The sequence below is a fragment of the Aethalodelphis obliquidens genome, unplaced genomic scaffold (genome assembly GCF_003676395.1).
Source record: "Aethalodelphis obliquidens isolate GAN/ISIS:26980383/991018 unplaced genomic scaffold, ASM367639v1 scaffold52, whole genome shotgun sequence".
NCBI classification, from domain to species: domain Eukaryota; kingdom Metazoa; phylum Chordata; class Mammalia; order Artiodactyla; family Delphinidae; genus Aethalodelphis; species Aethalodelphis obliquidens.
Genome location: NW_020837996.1, coordinates 425,932 through 448,515, shown reverse-complemented (window position 1 = coordinate 448,515; position 22,584 = coordinate 425,932). Strand labels below are relative to the sequence as shown.

The 22,584-nt window shown below is 45.3% G+C and overlaps 1 protein-coding gene across 5 annotated transcripts in view; it reads left to right on the top strand.

Annotated features, from left to right (window-relative positions):
* SFXN1 (sideroflexin 1) overlaps window positions 1–7,527 on the top strand; it is a 48,533-nt gene extending 41,006 nt beyond the window's left edge. For 3 of the 5 annotated variants that reach the window (XM_027084260.1, XM_027084262.1, XM_027084261.1), the window contains exons 9-11: window positions 1,107–1,156; window positions 1,567–1,614; window positions 5,362–7,527. In XM_027084260.1, the coding sequence (XP_026940061.1) occupies window positions 1,107–1,156; window positions 1,567–1,614; window positions 5,362–5,458 (195 nt within the window). In that variant the 3' untranslated portion in view covers window positions 5,459–7,527. Of the gene's footprint in view, window positions 1–1,106; window positions 1,163–1,566; window positions 1,615–5,361 lie in introns of those variants that run through there. The other 2 variants (XR_003428247.1, XR_003428248.1) reach the window with 2 other exon arrangements.
* Window positions 7,528–22,584: the final 15,057 nt, after the last annotated feature.

Here is a 22,584-nt window from a genome sequence, read left to right as displayed (position 1 = left end):
CCATCAGACAGAGCCAGTTGCCCCAGATACAATATTTCCTTTTCCTGCTTTCCTTGGAGGGGTGGGGCCCCTCTGTGCGAGCTCCATGGTCTGTCTCTGCTTGATGACATCTCTCCCTTCCTCTCCAGTCCACGCCTCTCTCCCTTCACGTTCACCCATGTGATGTACCTCTTCGCCAGAGGAGTCTGCTCGGGGACCAGGGTATGCCTGTCACACAAGCCTCCTTGGGGTCATGATCTTTTAACAGCTTGTGTTGACACTTAACTAAGTTGGCTGATTTCATTACAGCCCGTTCACAACTTGGTTGCAGCTCTTTCAGTGGCCTTATTGATATAATCTATATATTTCGTTGCTCTTTATGTTGCATATTATGCTTTTTTAAAACTCCCTTTTGAACACTAAAAATCTAACAGCACTTATTCTCTAAAAGACCAACCAACTCGTTCATTTCCATTAACAAAAAAGTAACAGGCAAAAATTTGTCATGCCAGCAATAGTTTTAGCCATACCGACAGCAACTAAAACCAAGAAAGGAAAGGTGCAGAGGAGGAGGGGGGAGACTTGTTGGGTTTCTGCTACGTTCCGGGCACGGTGCTAGGTGCTTTATGAATGTTATCTGGCATATCTTCACTCACACGCTTTGAGGAAGCTGTCGTGATCCTCATTTTGCAGAGAAGGAACCAAAGGTTGGAGACCGTGCCCTTTTCCCACAGTGGGGATGAACTGGTAGGGCAGAGATTTGATTGCAATTTTGTTTGTCTTCCAGCCTTGGAACCATGCTCTACAGACCCCCAGCCAGGAGAGAAATTATAGCTAAGTGATAACCATTTCTCCAGCTCCCATATAGCCAGGCATCTCTCAGATTATACGTGCAAGGGAGAAAAATGAGAAGCCGCTTAATCTTTGCCTGTGCATTCATGAGCAGATCGAAGAGGGAAGTCAGGACTAACTGTAGCGCTGTTACAGTGTTATCCCTGCGTTTCACTAATCGCATTCCAGCTGGATCTTGTAATGTGGCGAGGTTCCTGTCCCAGTTAACCAGCAGAAGAAATTGTTTCTAAGAGCCTGTATAAAAAGTACTCAAAATAATTTATTTCTCAACACAGAGGTTCCCATGGATGAGCGCACCTATTCAAGTTGGATTAGTTGGCTTCTGGTGAGTAGAATTACTTTGATGTCATTAATTTCTTTTTTTTAAGATAAATATACAGCATTTGAAATGTGAGGGACAATATGGGACACACGTTTTGAAAATGAGACCATCCCAGAACATCTGGAACTTATGGTCCCAGTCATTAGCTAGACATAAGCTGTCTTTAGAGAAACCTACAACATTTGGGGCTATTTGTGTGATTCTTTTTTAAACTCCTTTTATCTCTTTGATTTAAAAAAAAAATTATTTTGGCAGTCCTTGGTAGTAAAATTATACGAACAGGACATATTTTTGTGAGGCAGCATAATACTTGAAAGAAAGAAAGGGCATTGTTATCAAAGTAAAATAATAAAAAAGAATCTGAAAAGTCGACCATTTCAAAAATGCTCTGATTTTTTTCCTTTTTTTTTAAGTTTGGTATTTGCTACACCTCTGTGCTGTGCTCTGTTTCCTCAGAAAAGGTATGTATTTGTTATTCTTCAGAGTGGTCATGCGTTTTAATCCTAAAAACCAGTTGAAGACACAGGTCCATTTCACTAGTAGGAAAGTTGAGTCTCAAAAAGATAATGAAGCCAAGCCTCTAAAAGGAAGAGATAAGAGGCAGAAGTGAAATGCATGTCTGTCTAATATCAAAATTCTCTTTGCCCAGCTCTTTTCTACCTGCTACTGTTACATTTGAAAATTCTTTATTCTTGTGTAAGACTCAGGTTAACTCTGGTGCCAATTTGCTCTTATAAGAATGTAAATATGGCTTGATGTCCAATCCATTGGCAAATGCGTCTATAATGCAGATATATTCGAATTTAAGTTCCACCCCCAGGGACAGCAGTTATATGCACTTAGCTTTGGTGGTTGGTATATTTGCTTCCCTTCTTCCTACTTAGGGTTTTTTTTTTCTTTTTTTTTCTTTTTTTGCCTTAAAAGCTTGATTGTGCACGTGTCTTTCATCACAAACTGCCCTTGAATCCTGCCTTTGGTGTAAGAACTGTATTGACAGGCATGAAATCAGCATCCCATAAATCTAAGGCTTCAGCTTTTTTCTGTTCTAACATCAAGGCATAGAGGAGCAGCATTTTGTTGTTTTGCTGTGGTTTGTGTTACCAGACTCCTGCCCTTGTAATATCCTTCGTGGGCCAGCAGGCCCCAAACATATGGCCTTTAATGCCCTAGGCTTTCACAGTGGGTTTGGGATGAGGTATTCTGTTCTAGAACTAACTTCATCAGGTCCCTCTACCTGATAGAAAAATCCATCTTTTATCCGGTCTTTCACTTCTGCCTTTGACCCCCACTGTTCTTAGTTGGGGATTTAAATTTCAAGGAGAGGGAACTTTTATCACCTTGATGCCTACAGCTAAGCCCCCCTTGAAGAGGGCGGGACCTTCAGAACCTCTGTTGAAGCCCAGTACAGATGAATTTCCTAAAGAGGAGCACTCTTACCTATTTAATTGTACAAACCCCAGAATCTCAGGGCTTAAGGTAAGACATGTTTATTTCATTAGCATATCGCATTGGAATGTGTGTTCAGCCCTTGACCTTGCGCTCGGTGACTTAGGAACATGGCATTTGGGTCGAGAAAGATCTGACTTCAAATCTCAGTTACACCTCCAGTTTCCTTATCTGGAAAATTAGGATAATCCCTGACTTGCCAGGCTTTTATAAGGGTTAAAACGCATAACGTCGGACCCCGAAACTGAGTACTAAGTCATACCCATTATCAGTATCATCAGCAACATGATTTTAAAATTACCCAAGTTCCCACTATATGGAAAAAAAATAGCCATTGTGGTTTTTTTCTAGTGTTTTTCTATATTCATAATTTTTCTCTTTTTTGCATATGTTTATAAATCTATATCCTACCTTTTTTTTTAAATTTATTTTATTTTTTTATTTTTGGCTGTGCTGGGTCTTCGTTTCTCTGCGAGGGCTTTCTCTAGTTGCAGCAAGCGGGGGCCACTCTTCATCGCGGTGCGCGGGCCTCTCACTATCGCGGCCTCTCCTGTTGCGGAGCACAGGCTCCAGACACGCAGGCTCAGTAGTTGTGGCTCACGGGCCTAGTTGCTCCGCGGCATGTGGGATCCTCCCAGACCAGGGCTCGAGCCCGTGTCCCCTGCATTGGCAGGCAGATTCTCAACCACTGCGCCACCAGATAAGCCCCCTGGCAGGAGTTCTTTAGACCCAACCAAGTTGTCAGTTACTTGCCGCGCAGTCGTAATTTGGATGTTTGGTGGTCATCTGGGTGGATCTTTTCAAGTCCAAAGAGATAGAGCAATAGGAGAATGAGAAAGACTGAGGGGAAAAGCCTTGGCCTCAGTGCGCTTCTTCACGGCCAGAGAACTGGTCTCTGCCAGATCCTGCAGGCGACGTCAGCTGCCACTTAACGGGCTACTTGAATCTACATGGCTCAGGGTAAGTCCCAGCCGCCCTTCAGAGGGGAGCCGTAGCCCAATAGGTGGATCGAGATTATGGCCTTGGAGGCCCCGCATTGGGTGCCAGAAAAGATGTTGCAGGAAAGAGAGTGGGGTGCGAGAGGATGGTCACATCCCAAGTCATGTCTGAGTCCCTGGGATGGCCGCCACGTGTGGGTTCTTGGCTTCGTGCAGGCAAGGATTCAAGAGCAAGACATAGTAAAGTGAAAGAAGGTTTATTCAGGGAGATACACACTCCATAGACAGAGCGTGGGCCATCTTGGAAGGCAAGAGGCCTCCTACCTTTTTGACCTCGTAGTTTACCACATCTCAACTATATTAAAGAACAAATCTTTTTTTTTTTTTTTTTTTTTTTTTTTTTTTTTTTTGCGGTACACGGGCCTCTCACTGCTGTGGCCTCTCCCGTTGCGGAGCAACAGGCTCCGGGCGCGCAGGCTCAGCGGCCATGGCTCACGGGCCCAGCCGCTCCGCGGCATGTGGGATCTTCCCGGACCGGGGCGCGAACCCGCGTCCCCTGCATCGGCAGGCGGACTCCCAACCACTGCGCCACCAGGGAAGCCCCAAGAACAAATCTTTTTTAAAGACTAATTATGTAGTGTTACCAAACCCAGGTTCGGCTGCTTGCCGCTCAGAAGCCAATAATTCAAGAGGCAAGTGTCAGTAGAAAGGAAAGGTGCTTTAATCATAAAAGCTGGCAGTCTGGGGAGAGGGTGGACTTGTGTCCAGAGACCAGCTCTGATGATTCTGCTCAGCCATGACAGTTTTTAAAGGGAAAAAAATGGAGGGGGAAGAATCTCAGCGAATCATCGAGGCAGGAGGTTGGATTCTGCATCATTCTCCGACGCGTTGAGTGCAGACTGGCTGACTCTCTTCACATGTTATCTTGCCCCATGATCTGCCTGCGGGATTGCCTAGGGAGATTCGTTGTGGGTAGAGAGCTAGTCATTTTTTTAACTGCTTACTTCTTCATTCTTCTTTTTATCTAGGAAAAGAATCAACAGGTTAGACAAGGCATGGTGTGCATTCAGGACAGCACAAGTCAGGAGTTAGGCTAATCGCCTAGTGATCTCATCCCTGTCATTAGGTTCTTTTAAGATTAGAGGGGAACAGAAATGGGCAAACAGGAAAGGGGCAAACGAGTTGCTTTCAATAACAAAATGTCCACAGTTTTTCTGGACAGTTTTTCTTCATCCTTAATACATATGCACATATAAAACATTCAAGTACATTTTTAAATGTATAAAGCAAGCACTAACAGTGGTCAACAAGCGATGTTTTTTCTCATACATTTTAGTATTTTCTGAAAGTTTTAGAATAAGTATGTTTTACTATACAATGGACAAAAGCAGATTAACGCAAGTGAATTTGTAGTGCTAAAAAATTCCACTGAGTGCACATATCTTTTTTTAATTAACGGTGAACATTTATGTTGTTTTCCTTGGGAAGTGGCGTGACAGGTTGTTTTCCAATACCATCAGGGTCTAAGAGTGTCATCACCATACCTCCTTGCTGGCAAAAGTGGTTTTTAAGGCTTTTAATAAGATGAGAGGTAAAAAGCGTATCTCAGTGTTGGGTTTTGATGATGCCTTTCTTTGATATTTAGTGACAGTTTTCTGAGAGGAACAGGATACTCGTTTTCTGGGCACGTGAAGCATTTTTCAAACAGGACTCTGTTGTCCCAGTCACGGGGGTGGGTGGGGCTACTCTCTCTCCTCTCTCCAGGTTCTAATTCCCACCTCTGCCCGTGAAATGACCCTGTCTGTCGTTTCTCCCTCCTCCCAGTTCCATGTCTGTGACAAGCTTGGAGGCCGAGCTGCAAGCCAGGATCCGAGAGACCCATCCTGAATTACGGCGCGTGTACTTTAACAAGGGATTATAAAGTAGGGAAAGAAACATCTTCAGAGGATCCTACCAACCACAAGTGTGGTGTAGCCAAGTTGGTAAGGAATATCCTGGTTCTGGTCGACAGGTGACAGATACCTTTTAACGATCCACGTTAGCCTTTTAGAGTCAAGCTGCTACTTATAGCACAGCACCTGGGGTGGCCTCCCCTTACATTTGAATCATGGTATCATTTACAGAAACACCCTTCCTGTAGCTTTTATAGTCACTGGTTTTTCAAAGACAATATCCCAACCCTCACCCAGAGTTTTCAAAAGCACCGCTAGGCATAGAGTAGATGTTCAGTATATTGACTGTCAGTCAATGAAAAGGAAATCTGTTTAAAATACTGAAGTTTTATCCTACTCTTGTTTCAAATCAAGGAGAGCTCAGTAGTGAGTTGAGAAAACACAAAAGCTCTGAAGCTAAACTGTAAAAGAAAATGACTCGTAAATATTAAGGACAGTTTACTTTCCTGCCCAGTTCGGGCTGGAGGCGACCCGAAGTAGATGATGAGTTCTTTGCATTTGTAGGATAAAAGCCCCTTCATACACCTCCCGGAAGTCAGAGTGATAGACAATTGTGAAAGGTCCCTGCTGTCAACAGCTGTGTGCTTTCGTATTGCTGGTGGATTTCTTCGGTTGAGTTTGAAATTTATTCTATTTTACATTCTTATGAAGATATCAATCTTACCTTGCACTTGTTGACTTTATATTCAATCATTTAAATCAACTAATCAAATAACGGAAATGCACAAATGTCAAATTTTGGAAGTATATTCGAAACCAACGCTGTATGACTGGGTTGAATCTGGCGTGTTTGATTTTTTTTTTTTTTTAGAAGCGAGAGAACAGTTCCCTCTGCCTACATGTCTTTTCTTGTCATCCTCGTAGATCTCTTTGGCGTTCAGAAAGATACGGAAATAATGTGTATGTGAATCAATGACTCAATGAATTTTACTTGAATGTTGTATATTACATTCCACCCTGTTTGAAAATAATGAACCCATGGACCACTGTTTACATCATCTGTAGTATCTTCACATATAATATATTTAATGTTAAGAGATTATGTTTCAATTCTGTAGAGGTTCAAAGGCATACGTGAGGTGGTCATTTCACTGAGTATAGACCACTCGATTCGATCTGTAATTCAGAATGTAGAAACTAGTTTGGGCAAATTTTTCCTGACACTGTGACCAGACTGAATTTCCTCATAAAGAAAAAATGGTGTGCCTCGTGTCTGTGTTTCTCTTTTCTCTGAAACGATGAATGGACCTGAAGGTTTTGGGCCACTCTGAGCCTTCCTTTATATACTGCCGGAATATTCTCATTTAGATTTCCTGTCTTAAGCCATTTGAAGCAAAAGAGCTTCCCCATGACATTCTGGCCTTGGATGTCTTTTGTGGCCATAGATGCTTCTCTTTAAAAATGGGTAAAAGCAGGAAATTCAAGGCAGAGCTCCACGAGGTGCTTAAAGGGCACTTTTAACAAGAAACTAAAGCCCTTGAGGCCTACCCCCACTCGCCCCAGCTAATCTCAGAATGCTTACCCCCAGTCAGGTGGCAGCTCCATGTCCAAATCTTAACCTTCGTTGAAAAATTAATGAGTGCCTGGTTGGAAGATTGACAAACTGACCAAAATTTTAATACACACCAGGATGAGATGGCCAAAGGATCATTACAAAAGGGATAATGAGCCTGGAGATGTGTCTTTTTAAACATCATCTGTTGAAGCTTCTGACTCTTGATGCTTTTATAGAGAACTATGAATTGTATAGTTGAATCATGGTTTATATAAAGGAACAAAATGAACCAAGATTGGCGATCTTTGCTGATCTCTTAGGAATACCTCTTCTGGAGAAAAGTTCACATGAAGTGCAATATGCTTGTAAAGGTAAATAGTTATTAATATTTCTAGCAACATGATATAAAGAATTATGACTGTAAGTATTAAACGACTGGCAGCTTTTTTTCAGTATTAGCACAGTGTCTGGCCAGTCTTGGAGTCGATGTATTATTTCAGTTCAACTGGATGAAATGTTAAATAAACTCAGAATGAAAAAAAATTCTCTCTTTTATTTGTATGTAAAGGATGATGCAGTTTTTATGTTATACTCAATGGTACCTTTCATTCTAACTTAATATCTGGGTACCATCAGTAACTCCTGATGAAGAGATATTTTTGTATTATGCCTTTAGCAGGAAATATATTTCTAGTCCTGGCTACCAGTTTTCCACCTTCTTGAACACCATAGAGGCTCCCACCCCCACCCCCCGGCAGCCCCACACAGCGTAATTCCAGGTACGTTCATTATGACACAGGGGGAATGAGATTCTGCCTTAGACCCTGATGACTGACACCCTTACACATGTGGTCAGGTCAATTTGCTTTTATATTGTTTGTCAGATTCTAATGTGGAACTAGCGTTTACCATAGTTCACAGAGAAAATCTAAATTCAGCCCAGGATTGGGGAGTGCCTTATTAAGAGACGTAAAAAAGAACTGAGCATTTTACCCACCGTGGTCACGTCTCTGCTCTGTGTTGCTACAGGACCTCTGTTTATCACTTAAATTATTGAAATATATTCAAGAGCTTGGGCCTAGGAGTCAGAGCCGGTACAATCTTGGTTGTACCCACTTTTAAAATAAACATATCTGGGCTGGTGACATTCTCTGTGACCTTCAGTTTTATTAGTTTAGATTGTTTGGAGAGAATAATTGAATCTACCTCATAGAGTTGTTGTAAACAAGATAATTCCAGCACAGCGGTTGACGTAGTGCCTGGCACAGAGTAACCATCCAGTGGATGATTGCCAATCGTCTACAGATGCTGGACGTGCATTCAAAATGCCAGTATATCAATCCACCGGTAAGATTTCAGAATCTTGGCGGCTTCCCCAGAGATAACCCACAACTTCACTAAAAGTAGCAGATTAAAGTGGCCACGGGGAGACACTTGAATCCATCCTTTTAAAACATCCAACAGTTAAGGTTTTGCCTAAATGAGACAGAGGTAGGAAAGTCTCTGCTCACAGATGAGAAGGCTGGGGCTTCAAGTAGTACAAGTTCAAGGCTGCTCCTGGTCGCTTGAAAACTATAGTGGCAGCCAAGGTCTGACACCTGAATCTACAGCCCTGTCCAAAAGTGTAAACGACTGGAACAGTCCAATAACATTAGTTTTTCAAATTGGTGTATTCTTGTGTATTCAGAATTTCACTAAAAGCCAAAGAAAGGTCAGGTTACATCTGTTAGTGATGTTAGAAAGTATCAAACTCTAGATATTCAAAGTATGGTCCATAGCCCAGCAACATCCAAGTTTGTTAGAAATGCAAGTTCTTGGGCCCCAGCCCAGACCTGCTGAGCCAGCATCTGCCAGATAACAGGAGCCCTGAGATCCCCGTATGCATCGCAGCTGGAGAAGTTCTGGCTGTGCCACATCTCTGACGCTCCCAGGGACCCGAGCTTCACTGGGTCAGTTTCAGATCAACTTCTAATACTCTGTGAATTTGCGTATTTGCCCCTCACCAGATTCCAAGGAGGCTTCCAGCTTCAATGTTGACGTTCTTAGGGACGTAGGGTCAACAAGCTCACGAGGGCAGGGATTTCCGTTTTGTCCACGGCCGTAGCTCCATCACCTAGAACAACTGGCACCAGCGAAGGGTCCCCATATGGTCATCGGGTTCATCCTGGGCTCTTTCTGGGAATCTGAAGAAGGGTCTTCACATTTCCGATTTCCAGGTGTGGAAAGGAAGCCACTTGGCATCACGGAGAGGTCATCACCAAGATGTGGAAAGAACAGGGAATCTGAGGGTTTCTGGGACCAGAGCTGGCCATGAATGTTATCCTTGGGAACCGAGAGGCAAAATGAGCATCCAATTGTACCCATTGTTTTGGAGCCAGCCCAACCGTCACGGATGACACCACTGCCCCTGTAGCTTTTGGAGACGAAGGAGCACTTGGGACAATACACATAGGGGCTTGTTGAACCCTCAAGGAGACCACGATATGCCCAGTTTTAAAGAGAAGGAATTTGAGGCTCAGAGATGTGGGCTGATTTGTCTAATGTCATGCAGTGGCCCAACTGCTATCTCAGTCCAGGCCTGTCAGACTCCAGTGTCTTCCGCTGTACTTCACAGCTTCTCCATCAATAGGAATAATTAGAATTAGCTTCGGTACAGCATTTTACAATCTTCAACGTGTTTTTATTTCTGCATACATTACTCCTTGTAATACCCCCAACAGTTCCTCTGAGCATCATCTCCATTTAAAAAGTGGGGAAACAGTCTTGAAGAAGTGAAATCACTTACCACCAACCTAACTTGGGGGATTCAAAGGATTATAAAAGATGTATTCACGTTCCCACACACACACCCACAAACAAAAGGTTTATGGAACATACGGAATTCCAGTAAGGACCCAACCAAGGTCACAGGCAGATCAGCAAGGTCATTTCCAGATAGGATCCCCTATTAGAGTAATAGGAACAATGGTTTTCACAGTGTGGTCCCTGGTCCAGCAGCAGCAGCATCACTGGGAACTAGAAATGCATGTTCTCAGGCCCTCTCGTACTGAATCAAAAACTCGAAGGTGGGACCCGGCCAACTTCTAACAAGCCCTCTGAGTGACTCTGACACAGTCCATTCAAACTTGAGAACCACTGGGTGGTTGTTAGGATGAATGCTAGAGTCGCGTTCAGTTCCGTTCTATGAACTGAGGCAGGCTAATCTCTCTAAACCTGTTTCCTCATCTGTAAAATGATGTTAATGCCACTTCCGTCATTGGGTTATTGGGAGGATTCAATGAGAATTAATAAATGGGCAGCACTTAGCCTGGCACAGGGCACACTCAACGCATTGTAGCTAAATTTATGCGATCCCCGGGGCCAGAAGTTTGACAACACTGTTGGTGATCCTACAGGGAAACGGGCACTCTCATGACTGCTGGTAGACATCCAAATTGCTGCAGTGTTCCTGCAAGACAGTTTGGGTGTATCTCTCAAAACTTATAAAAGCACGTACCCTCCTTAAAGCAATTTCACGTCTAAGAATTAATCGCACAGATGGATACACTCGGGTTCACAGGAGACCTGTCTACTCCTGGGAGGGAGCCATATGAATGGAATGGTCGGGGGAAGTGAAGGAAGGGGGAGGTTGGAGAATATTTCCTGAAGATGGTGAGAAACTGCCAGGTAGGAAAAAAAAAGTGTACACTATTGTGGGTAGTCCCAAGTATAAGAATAAATTTTCCCTTGGGAAAAAGAATTTTTTAATTTCTGAATTGGATTTTTGCAAGATGGAAGGATAAATAACAGTTGATTGTCACAAATATAAGCTAATTTGGGAAGAAAGGCTATCTCTGGATGGTGGGATTTTAAGTGATTTTAAAATTTTCTCCTTTATGCTTTTCTAGTTTTACAGATTTACTTCTGTTTCTGAACTCAGGACATATTAAATGCTACTTAAAAAAAAAAAAACCTGTAGGTTATAGTCCCAATTTTGTAATAATATATGCACTGATATGTATAAAAAGACATATTAGAGGAATATATACCACAATGGTTAACAGTTGGTATCTCTGGATTTACAGGTAATCTTTATTTTCTTTACAGCTTTCTGTTTCTCAGATTTTCTGGAATGTACCTGTATTGGTTCTAAAATCAGAAACACATCAAGTTCAGGCCGTTGAGTGACCCCCAGCCTCTCAGCTCCCAAGCCCTGGGATTACCGAGCCAATCATTGACCCTCCCCTTGATTCCATCTCTCTCCTGGAAATGATGGAAACAATATCTACCTTATAGACAGGCCTGAACCTGTGGTTTTGGAGCTCCAGGCCGGAGAGATCCGCAGCGCCGAGAGACGCCGCCAGGGAGCAGCATTGCCTGCAACATCGCGCGGCTGGAGCCCACCGATCCCCAGAACTGCCGGCAGGTGGCGCAAGGCAACAGACTGCGGCCCTCGAACGTGCATCTCTGGATTTCCAAGGCCAGGTCGGGAAGATGGTGCAGGAAGCCAGCAGAAGGACATGATCTCTCCAGCTTCAGGAAGCTGGAAAGATGCCGACAAGCAGGAATGGGGCTTATCGTACCGGGCACCTGACTCCGGTAGGAGGGGGGCAGTGCGGAACACAGAACGATTGTAGACCAAACCCAGCCCCTGCCCTCGGGGCCATCAGTGCTGCGACACAGGCCAATCACACCTGAAGCTGGCTCAGGGAAAGGGAGCTGGGAATCAGTGAGGGCTTTAAAGAGTGGCATCTCAACTGATACCGGGAAGAGGAGTAGAAATTTCTCACTGGGAGGAGAAAAGGGGCAAGAAGAAAACTAGGGCTTCTCCGTACCGGAATGGACTTCCCTTTCCATGGAAAGATCTGGAAACCAGGAAGAGTGTGGCTGAATGGTGTGTGCAAAGGAGGAAACTTTGGGGAAGATGCCACCAGGATCTCAGGGTCGTGAGGGCCCTTCAGTGCCCAGGGAAGGAGTGCGGGCTTCATCCTGAAAGCAGGGACTCCTTCTGGAGGCTTTTGTCCCGGGGAAGAACAACAGTCAGATCCTAACTCTGTCACTTGCTGTTTTTGTCATATGGGACCAGCCAGTTGCCCTCTCCGATCCTCAGTGTACTCATCTGTAAAATGGAGACAATAAATTGCAAATAATAAATAAATACAGACAGACAGACAATAAATAAATAAATACATTACAGTCTTGCTGTGAAACTTAAAATGGGTAAATGGAGAACCTGAAGTCGTGACTTTCCTTCCCTTGTCCTTTTATTTCTCTGCAATAAACCAAATGGAAAAGACAGACAAGCAGGCCATTTCCAGCATGTCACAGTGTCGGTTTGGCAAGTGTGACGTTTCCAGGGGCCAGGAAATCGATTCATCATGTGTGATTGCAATCAAGAACAAGTTCTTTCCTCGTATTCTCATTTACGATGAAAATGTATTTTAATCATGTGCAATCTCAAGAAAGATGGTAGCAGGAGAGAACAAGGTTTTTAATAACGCAAAGCTAAAAATAGAGACGAAGATGACGATGCTATTGAAATTCCAAAGGATGCCACCTCCTGATACAAACCCTGCATAATAATTTCGGTCCAGAACTAGGAGTGGGGTTGCTGGGAGCCCTGTTCCCCAGGGGAGCGGCCTCAGGTGCAGCCGGGTGCCTTACCCGCTGGACGGCTGACATAGGAAAGAAGCAGAAAGTTTTCTTCCAACGGCCTTCTCACTGGGCGGGGTGAGTCACATCGCAAATCTAGTGAGGATGACCCGATGAGGAGGAAAAGGATACTGTCACCGAAAGAGAAGCTGGGACTGGATTCCACTTCTGCAGTGCACCTCCAGCTTCCCAGGGCTCCTTTGCAAGGCAAAATCTGGACAATGGGGAAACAAAAGAAAACAAAGCGAAGGACTCCCAAGTAGAGGCTGACAATAAAAATAATGGAGAGAGGGAGAGAAGGCTGGACAGAAAAGCTGCCTGGACCAGGTGTAGACAGCAGCTCTCAAGTCTGGGAGTTGAGAGCCGGGAAGACAGGGTTTGGGGGTAGGGGACACAAAGAGGCAGCAATGGGCAGCCCCCATCCTTGATGCTGGGCATTAAGAAGGCACCCCCGTTTGGGTGTAGGGTAGGGTTTCTGCCCCCTTGGCTTCACTCCAGAATCATCTGAAGAGCCCTTCACAAGTCTCATTGCTCAGGTCCCATCCAAACCAATCACATCCCAATATTCGCAGGTGGCCTGGGAATCGGCATTTTGGGCTCCCCAGGGCTCAGGTTCTAAGTGGAGCCAGGGCTGAGAACTGTTGTTCTCGAGATCGAAGAGTAGGTTAAAGTGATTCCACGGCTTTGGAGGTGCTGGGGAGCGGGGGCAGTGGTTAGTGCTCTGCCGTGGTGGGGACGGGACGTCCCGCAGTGAACCAGGAGTGTGGACACTAGGAGTGTGGACCTGTGTTATCATTTATTTGCACTCGACCACTGTCGAGCCTCCATTACAGACAGCGATGGCTAACAGGCACTGAGCAATTATTTTACCCTATCGCAGCCTCATTTACTCTCACAACACCCTGTCAAGTAACTGCGACTCTAGTTGCTCCCACTTCACACATGAAACTGCAGCATTTCAGGGACTTGGCAGAGATAGCCAGCTCACGCGTGGCAGAGGTAGGCAGAACGCCCTCGGCCTATGTGTCCTGTCCAGACCCTCCCCTTAGCCTGCCATCCATGGCGGGTGGGGAGGGCGGGGGGGTAGTGTCGAGCCAGCCTCTGACCCCAGGGTAAGCACAACCAAGGCTCCATTCCCACAGGCCTGGGAGAAGAATTCTGGAACATCGCCAGAGGCAAATAACAGATGTGCCCAGGACCGCAGTGGCTTGTTAGTTCTGGACAATGTGGCTCTGGAAGGATTCCAGTGTGAGTGGAGTTTGCAATGTGAAAGATGAAGCTTCTGGAGCCCTGCAGCGTGCTCTCTTCTGGGCGCGCGGCTGCTTCCTGCCTCCTTTCCCATCCAGGCTCCATCAGGCTCCGCCTCACACTCCTGCTTCTTCAGCCTTCTTTTCTGCCTCAACCTCTCTGACCTAAGAAGCCCCACCAACATAATACACGCTCATAAGAATAAACTAAGATGACGCAGAAGTGTATAAAGAGATGGCTTCCTTCTTCTCCTTTCCTAATCTCAACCCCAAGGCTACCTTCTCCGGGGGTAACGGCTGTGGACTTTGATCTCCGTTCATCTGGCCACTGCATATGTATGCGCTCACCTGTAAGTGTATTTGGTTTGACTTTATACAAATGAAATATACATATTCTACTACAATCTCACTTTTCCCCATAAAATTTTTTATTTTTTAGGTAATATTTATAGATCTTCCTCATTCTTGTTAAGAGCGTCATAGAATTCTGAAACGTGAATTCCTATAATTTATTAATCATTCCTCTATTGGCGGGCATTTCTGTTATTTCCACAATTTTGCTACTACAAAAAAATTTCTGTTGTGAATATCCTTGTGCAGAGCTTTATATTCTTATGCTGTTGTTTCTTTAAGAGAGGTTCCTAGAAGGGAGATTAGTTAGGTCCTAGGATGTGAGCATTTAAAATTTTGTTGATGATGATGAAAGCTAACTCTATTTAGCCTTTATTTTGATGTGCCAGGTCTGATAAGTGCAATTTATTCACTATCCCATTTGAGCCTCTCATCAACTCTATAAGATAAATTCTCTTATTAGCCTCACTTTTCACACAATAAATTGAGGCCTAGAGAGGTTGAAACCCTTGCCCCAAACCACCCAAGGAGTAAATGGACTGTCCTCCAAAAAGGTATTTCACTCTAGCAACAGGGCCCACACCCTCCCCAGGACAGGATATAGTTGTCTTTGTAAGAACTAAATATCTAAAGGTCACTTTTTAAAAATTTACTTCTCATCCCTTGGGGTAAATCTTTTGAACCTCCACTGTTACCATTTTCTTTTGGACCACTGTCTCCCCTACTTGGACCAGAGCCTCCACTGGCTCCTGCTGCCAGGCTTCCCTCTTTTAGCCCATCCTCCACATTTGCCTGAGCAGGCACACCCTCCCCTGAAGCCATTTGACAAAGTCCTGGATCCTCGGTCTGACATGTGAGAGCCTCCATGACTTCCTCCCTGCCAGACTATGCAAATGAATATCCTCTCTCTGGCCCTCCTGTCCTTTTCCCGTTGGCTTTTGCAAACCATGTCCATGTACTTTCACATCTCCAGGCCTGTGCACATGCCATTTCCTCTTCCTGGAAAGCTTTCCTATCTTTGATATGCCTGGTGAACTCCTACTCATCCTTCAAAGCCCAGTTAAAATGGCCCCTCTTGAGACCAGGGTAAAACCAACAAGAACACCAAAATATTAATATTGAAGTGAGACTGATATTTATTTCTGCTTTATACTTTTTTGTGCTTTCTAAATGTTTCGACATGAGTAACTATTTCATAACTAGAAAAAAATAAAATAACTTTAATCTTTGAGCATTTTTCAGTTGAAATGTCTTAGTCTGTGCTCTCTAAAGTAGTGCTTTAGGGCCCTGACCTAGATAATTCTAAATTACTCTCTGAGAGGAACCTTGGCCTTGCCTCTGTGTTCATATTTGGGTCCAAGTAGGTGTCTTTTTCCTCTGAGAGAATTTCCAGGTGCCTGGCACATAGGTGACACTCAATAAGTGGCTGCTAAATACATTAATTAATTAACTAACTAACAAAAAAGTCAAGCCCACACACACACCTTGGCTGACTTCTAAAGCATAAGCTTCTCATGCATTCAAAAGAAGATTCCTTCCTGGGTTCCTCTCCCCCAAACACAAGGACAGACATGCCCTCAAGGAAGTCCCTACATGTGATTGCTTCTGGGTCCCTCTGGGTCTTCTGCAGCTAAGAGAGCAGACGTTACATATTTGGCTCAGTGTTGGACCACTGTCTCATTCCCCAAAGCTGGGAGGCACAGTTTAAGAGCAGAGGGATTGGGACTTCCCTGGTGGCGCAGTGGTTAAGAATCTACCTGCCAATGCAGGGGACACGGGTTCGAGCCCTGGTCTGGGAAGATCCCACATGCCGCGGAGCAACTAAGCCCGTGCGCCACTACTGAGCCTGCACTCTAGTGCCCGTGAGCCACAACTACTGAGCCCACATGCCACAACTACTGAAGCCCACGCACCTAGAGCCCATGATCCACAACAAGAGAAGCCACCACAGTGAGAAGCCCACACACTGCAACGAAGGGTAGCCTCCGCTCCCGCAACTAGGGAAAGCCTGCATGCAGCAATGAAGACCCAACTCAGCCAAAAAAAAATAAAGTAAAAAATAATAAAATAAATAAATTTATTTTAAAAAAAAAAAAAAGAGCAGAGGGATGGAGGAGAGGGTCATGGGTACTCAGGTCTGGCTATTTCTGTCCAATGTAGATTCTTCTAAAAACAACCTTTGCTCTAGAACTTGATGCTGCCTTGGCTGAACTTCAGAGCTGCGCCACCGTCTGAAACTTTCCCTGCCTCTTCCCCCTTTCATCTTTCATGGGCATTTTGCCCATTAACCTCGTGGCTCTGCTAATTTTTACCAAGCCTTTAGCACACCTCAGGCACTGATGTTCTCCGTGCACTGCCATTTAGTCCCCACAGGAATCCTCGGCTGTAGGAAATGATATCATCCCCCTTTTATAGATGAGGAAACCGAGGAGTGGAAAGATTATGTGGCTCCCCCGGGGGGCCAAAGCCAATGGGAGGAGGAGCCAGGCTTGGACTCGGAGATGTTGTCTGCATCCCTCCCAAAGGGAGGATGCCGAGCAGCTTTCCAGCATTCTCATTGCTCCGCCCTCTCACCTGGATGTTTTCCAGACTCTCATTAACTCCAGATTTTTTATTTTTTATTTATTTATTTTTTTGATGGTACGCGGGCCTCTCACTGATGTGGCCTCTCCCGTTGCGGAGCACAGGCTCCGGAAGCGCAGGCTCAGCAGCCATGGCTCACGGGCCTAGCCGTTCCGCGGCATGTGGGATCTTCCCGGACCGGGGCACGAACCCGTGTGCCCTGCATTGGCAGGCGGACTCTCAACCACTGCGCCACCAGGGAAGCCCTTAACTCCAGATTTTTAAAAATACACTTTCCTTCTTGGAATTTGACCAATTAGGAAATGACGTTTACTGGTAATCTGGTCATAAATTCCTTAGCAAGAGCTGAAATGAAAGGCTTCTCCTTGGTAAAGTTGCATCAGAAGTCCCACCTTGGAGATGTGAGTCAGAATGTGGGAAGGAGAGCGCTCGGTGCGCACAGAGTGGAGGAGGATCTGCCTCGGTCTCCCCATGGTTGGCAACCCTCAAAGGCCAAAGACCCAAGCTTGGGAGATGCTGTAGGTTAGAGGAAGAGCAGGGTTGGCTGACCCCTTGCATCAGAAATGCACCTCCAACCTACACTGTTGGTGGGAATGTAAATTGGTGCAGCCAATGTGGAAAACAGCATGGAGGGTTCTCAAACAACTAAAAATAGAACTACCGTATGACCCAGCAGTTCCACTCCTGGGCATATATCCGGAATAAACAAAAACTTTAATTCAAAAAGATACATGCACCGCAGTGTTCATAGCAGCATTATTTACAATTGCCAAGATATGGAAGCAACCTAAGTGCCCATCAACAGGTGAATGGATAAGGAAGATATGGTGTATACTACAATAGAATACTACTCAGCCATAAAAAAGAATGAAATTTTGCCATTTGCAGCAACATGGATGGACTTGGAGGGTATTGTGCAAGTGAAATAAATCAGGCAGAGAAAGACAAATACTGTAAGATCTCACTTATATGTGGAATCTAAAAAATACAACAAACTAGTGAATACAACAGAAAAGAAGCAGACTCACAAAAAAAGAAGGAAGGTGGGAAGGAAGGAAGGAAGGAAGGAGGGAGGGAGGGAAGGAGGGGAGGGAGGGAGGGAGGGAAGGAGGGGGGGGGGGGGGAGGGGGGGAGGGGGGGGGGGGGGGAGGAGGGAAGGAGGGGGGGGGGGAAGGAGGGAAGGGAGGGAGGGAAGGAGGGGGGAGGGAGGGAGGGAGGGAAGGAAGGAAAGAAATGTGCCTCAAAGAATGACACGGGTGGCTCCCAGTGTGATAGCTGCCCCACCACAGACATGATGCATTAGCTGCCCCTCTTGTTCCAGGAGGCCCACCTCCTTCCCAAGAGTCAAGCAGACAGAGAATGGCTGAGAGAACTTAACTCCTTTGTGCCTCTAGTAATATCATCAAAACACACGGACGGTCTCTTCCCAGGGCTCGACTGAGCTCTTCTATGGCTCAGAACCCCACTTTCATCAATATCTCATGACCCAGATCTCTAGAGCCTAGGTATTCTTCCCCCATCCCCTTGGAGGTGGTCTCTGAAGTCCCCACTGAAGGAGGCTCTTCACATCAAATCAATGGAATAGACAGAGAACAGAATCAACCAGTGCAACCTTGGCTTCTGGCCCAGGATCTCTGTCCTGGAAAATTACTAAGTCACTGTGTGAACTTGCATAAATCACTTCCCTCTTGAGCTTTGGTTTTTCTCATTTGTAAAATAGGGCTAATAATAGGACCTGCCTCATGGGGTTTTCAGGAGGATCACGTTCAATGATGCTTATGGAGGGCTAAGCACAGCCCCCGCACACAGCCAACACTTAAGTGTTAGGTACTATCTTGATCCGCTAGGGCTGCTGTAACAAAAATACTATAGACTGGGTGGCTTATAAACGATGGAAATTTAGTTCTCACAGTTCTGGGGGCTGAGGAGTGGAAAGCAGGGTGCTGGCTTATTCAGCGTATAGTGGAGACTGGCTTCCTTATTGAGGGCCATCTCCTCACTATAACCTCTCAGGGTGGAAGGGACGAGCTGGCTGTCCAGCGTCTCTTTTATAAGAGAACTTATCCCAACCAGGAGGGTTCCGCCCTCAAGGCCTAATATCCTCCCAAAGGTCCCACCTCCTAATACCATCACCTTGGGGGTTAATTTCAAATATGAATTTGGGGGGCTGGGGGCACAAACGTTCAGACTACAGCAGTTACCATCTCATCTGGGGTTCATCAAAGAGTAGAATTTGGGCTCGTGGTTTTTTTTATGAGGTGATGCCAGGAAGCACAGGGGGGACCAGGGAGGAGTGTGACAGAATCCAAGCCAGTACTGGGTGTTGTTTTGAGCAGGTTCCTGCTGGGGGCACCTGGGGCTCAGGCCCTCGTGCGAGACTCTGAGAAACAGTGTGGAATCATGTCAGTATCATCCCCCCGGAGGACGGGAAGGAGGCTGGGACGTTTACCCCAAATCTCACCCCCATGACGTAGGGGTCTGCCCTGGGAGGCAGTGACCAGCCCCACTGTGCATCTGGGCACAGCTGCATGAGGAGAGAAGCCCTTGGCTGAGAAGAGAGATGCAGAAGCTCGAGGAGGGAGGTGCTCAGCTTTCGGGTCAACCCCGGAGGGCCAGGGGCATGTACAGCGGGGTTTCGATCACTTCTGTTACAGTTACCATTATTATTACTAGTAACAACAGGTATGCATAGTAGGGTATTTTTTTCTTTCACTACCCACTTAAATATAACAGACTGCTATGACCAACTCAGTCTGATTTTCCTTGTCCTCTGTGATGCTTGGATTTCAATAAATACTCGAACAGCCTCCAGGGTCCATGCAAAGGAAAGAAGGGAAGCGACCAGTTACGGAGGGCTTCTGTGTGCCAGGGACCATGCTAAGCACCCAATCCTCACACAACTTGTGCACTTGGGGATTCATAGCCCCATTTTGCAGGAAACAAAAATGAGGCCTAGAGAGGTTATGTATCTTGTCCCAGATCTCACAGCTTGTAAGAGATTCAAATATTCAAAGTAAGACCGGCATTGCAGACGTAGAGAACGGACTTGAGGACACGGGAGGGGGAAGGGGTAAGCTGGGACGAAGTGAGAGAGTGGCATGGACATATATACAGTACCAAACATAAAATAGATAGCTAGTGGGAAGCAGCCGCATAGCACAGGGAGATCAGCTCGGAGCTTTGTGACCACTTACAGGGGTGGGATGGGGGGGGGGGTGTGAGGGAGGGAGACGCAAGAGGGAAGAGATATGGGGATATATGTATATGTATAGCTGATTCACTTTGTTATACAGCAGAAACAAACACAACATTGTGAAGCAATTATACTCCAATAAAGATGTTTAAAAAAGAAAGACTCTGGCATCGATCATCCCAACCACTGCTGAGTTAAACCAAAAACGGCTCCATTCTATGAAGTGACCCAGAGATCTAGTGAGTGAGTAGGACAGAGCAAGGTACTCAAAGTCAGGTGCCTAGAGGGCTGAGTTACTGACCTTAAAAACACTTCCCAAGGGTCTCCTCCTGCAGGATTTCTCTTCTATTCTCAGGGAAGCCAGGAGATCATTTGCACATTGAGAAGAGAATGGTCCCGCATTCAGGTTGACTGGGTGTCCTTGGTAATAGCACCCCTTTCCAAGTCATCCTGGTTTGGACAATATATTGTCCCCCTCGACAAAATGCTAGTTACCAAAGAGCTTCCTGGGGATAATTTTATTTTATCTTCCCCACAACCTTGAGAGAGCAAAGAGAGACCCAGAGAGGAAAGATAATGTGCACCAGGCCACACAGCAAGCCCCTGGCATATCTGAGACTGTCACCCAGATACCCAACCCCAAAGCCCATGTTCCTTCTGCTCCATCATCCTGCATTTTTCTTAGATTGGTATCCATTCATTTGTTCGTTTATTCTTTCATTCTTTCTTTCTTTTTCTTTGGAGCACATGATGCCAGTCCTCACGTTTGGCTCTGTTTCCAGAAGCTCAGGGTCCAGGACACAAAACGCAGGCTTGCATCCCTGCCCTAAAGCCCATGAGATTCAGTGCACTGCACATGGTGCCAACTCCGTGTTTCTGCCTGTGGGTTTCAATCCTGGCTTTGGCGCTAACGAGCTGAGTGACTCCACCTGGGTAAGTCTTGCCCCCCCCCCATCTGCAAAATCAGATAATCCAAACCAGTGCCCACCTCATGCAGCTGTTGGGAGGAGGAAAGGAGGGACTGGATGGAGAGAGAGGGCTTGGCACTGTGCCTGGCACACAGGAAGTGCTCGGGAAAAAAAATGTGAGCCATTATTTCCTCTATCGGGCAGGAAACACCACCCAGATCTCAACCTGGATGATGGAGTCTCTAGGAAACCAGAGAATTGGGGTTTTGTTTTTGTCTTTAGCCCATGGCCAGGAACAGTCATTCAAAATTTATCTTCCCCCAGGGAACATGGACAACTTTCCAAAGAAACAACTGGGACTATGGAGAGGAGAGTTATTTGGCTTCTGAGGAAAGGGGACTTGAGAAATGTGGGTCCTTTATTTAAGCATCTGTGCTCTGTTTATCCTAAGACAGTCTCCATTTAATCACACAGAAAGGCGGAATCCAAGGGGGAGTATTTGCATAATAAAAGAGGTGACTGAATTCAAACGTGTACAGTCTTTACCTTTCAGAGGCTGCAATCCTTTTGTTCTCCATTCTAATCATTTCTAGCAGTTTTTTCAAAGGCTAAAGCTTGTGTCACAGGGAGATACCAATTCAGGAGGGGAAAAAAATGGTCATAAAAGGGGTTAATTTGAATCGTGGGCAGAAAGCCTTTTTTCTTTCTCTCTCTCTCTCTGTTATTTTTTTTTTTTTTTTTTTTTTTTGCTGTGAGGGGCCCTGACCCAGACAGGGACAGCAGTGACTGACAGCAGCAGAAGGAAAAGGAACTGATTTCCTGGTTCCTTTTTCCTTTCTTCTTCTTCTTACCCAGCAGGGGGTGAAGGAAGGGTATTTCTTCAAAGTGGAATTTTAAAACGTTCTGAATTCACATCCTTTTTTTAAAAAAAAACAACAAAACAAGATGTAAAACTGCTTGATAAATACAAACAAAACACTGGGAAATGTACTTGAGTTGCAACATTATGACCAGTTGGAAAGGCAGAAAGGCACTACTTGAGGACCTACCATATTCTTAATCTTCTCAAAGTCTTTGATGTGTTTATATTATTTTCATTTTACAGATGAGGAAATGAGGTGTAGGTGTTTCAAGAAAGTCCCAGGAAAGTGCTTGAGGAAGGGATTGAATCTCATTGTTTTTCCTACAAAGAAAGCAATATAGAAAAAAAAACAAAAACAGATCTCTGCCTCCCCCAAAAAAGAACACATGAACAAAGAAAGAAGGGGGGTGGGGATTGACTCCTTAGCTATTATAAAGAGAAAAAAATATAAAGAAAATATAAGCAGATAGATTCTGAAACACACACTGAGCATCAGAAATACAGCAAGAAAAATAGAGGCTATGTGGAAACAGGCCTCTGGAGGCCAGCAGGGTAATATGTCCTGAGTAAGGAAGTGAAGCCACCTGGTGGGGACCTTGGCACCGTGGACCGCACGTGTCCTGTCTAAAAGGGCACAGTCAAGGATGGAAGAGATAGTGGCAGTGTAGTTGCCTCCTCTTACACACATGCACAGAATAACTAGGAGAGCAAAAGAAAAGTAGCCACAGACAACATATTTAATAAAACCAGGGGACCAAGGATCCCAGAATACAGGAGGCTGCAGTGACACTGCTGATGGCAACAAGGTCACCTGGGTCGCAGCTG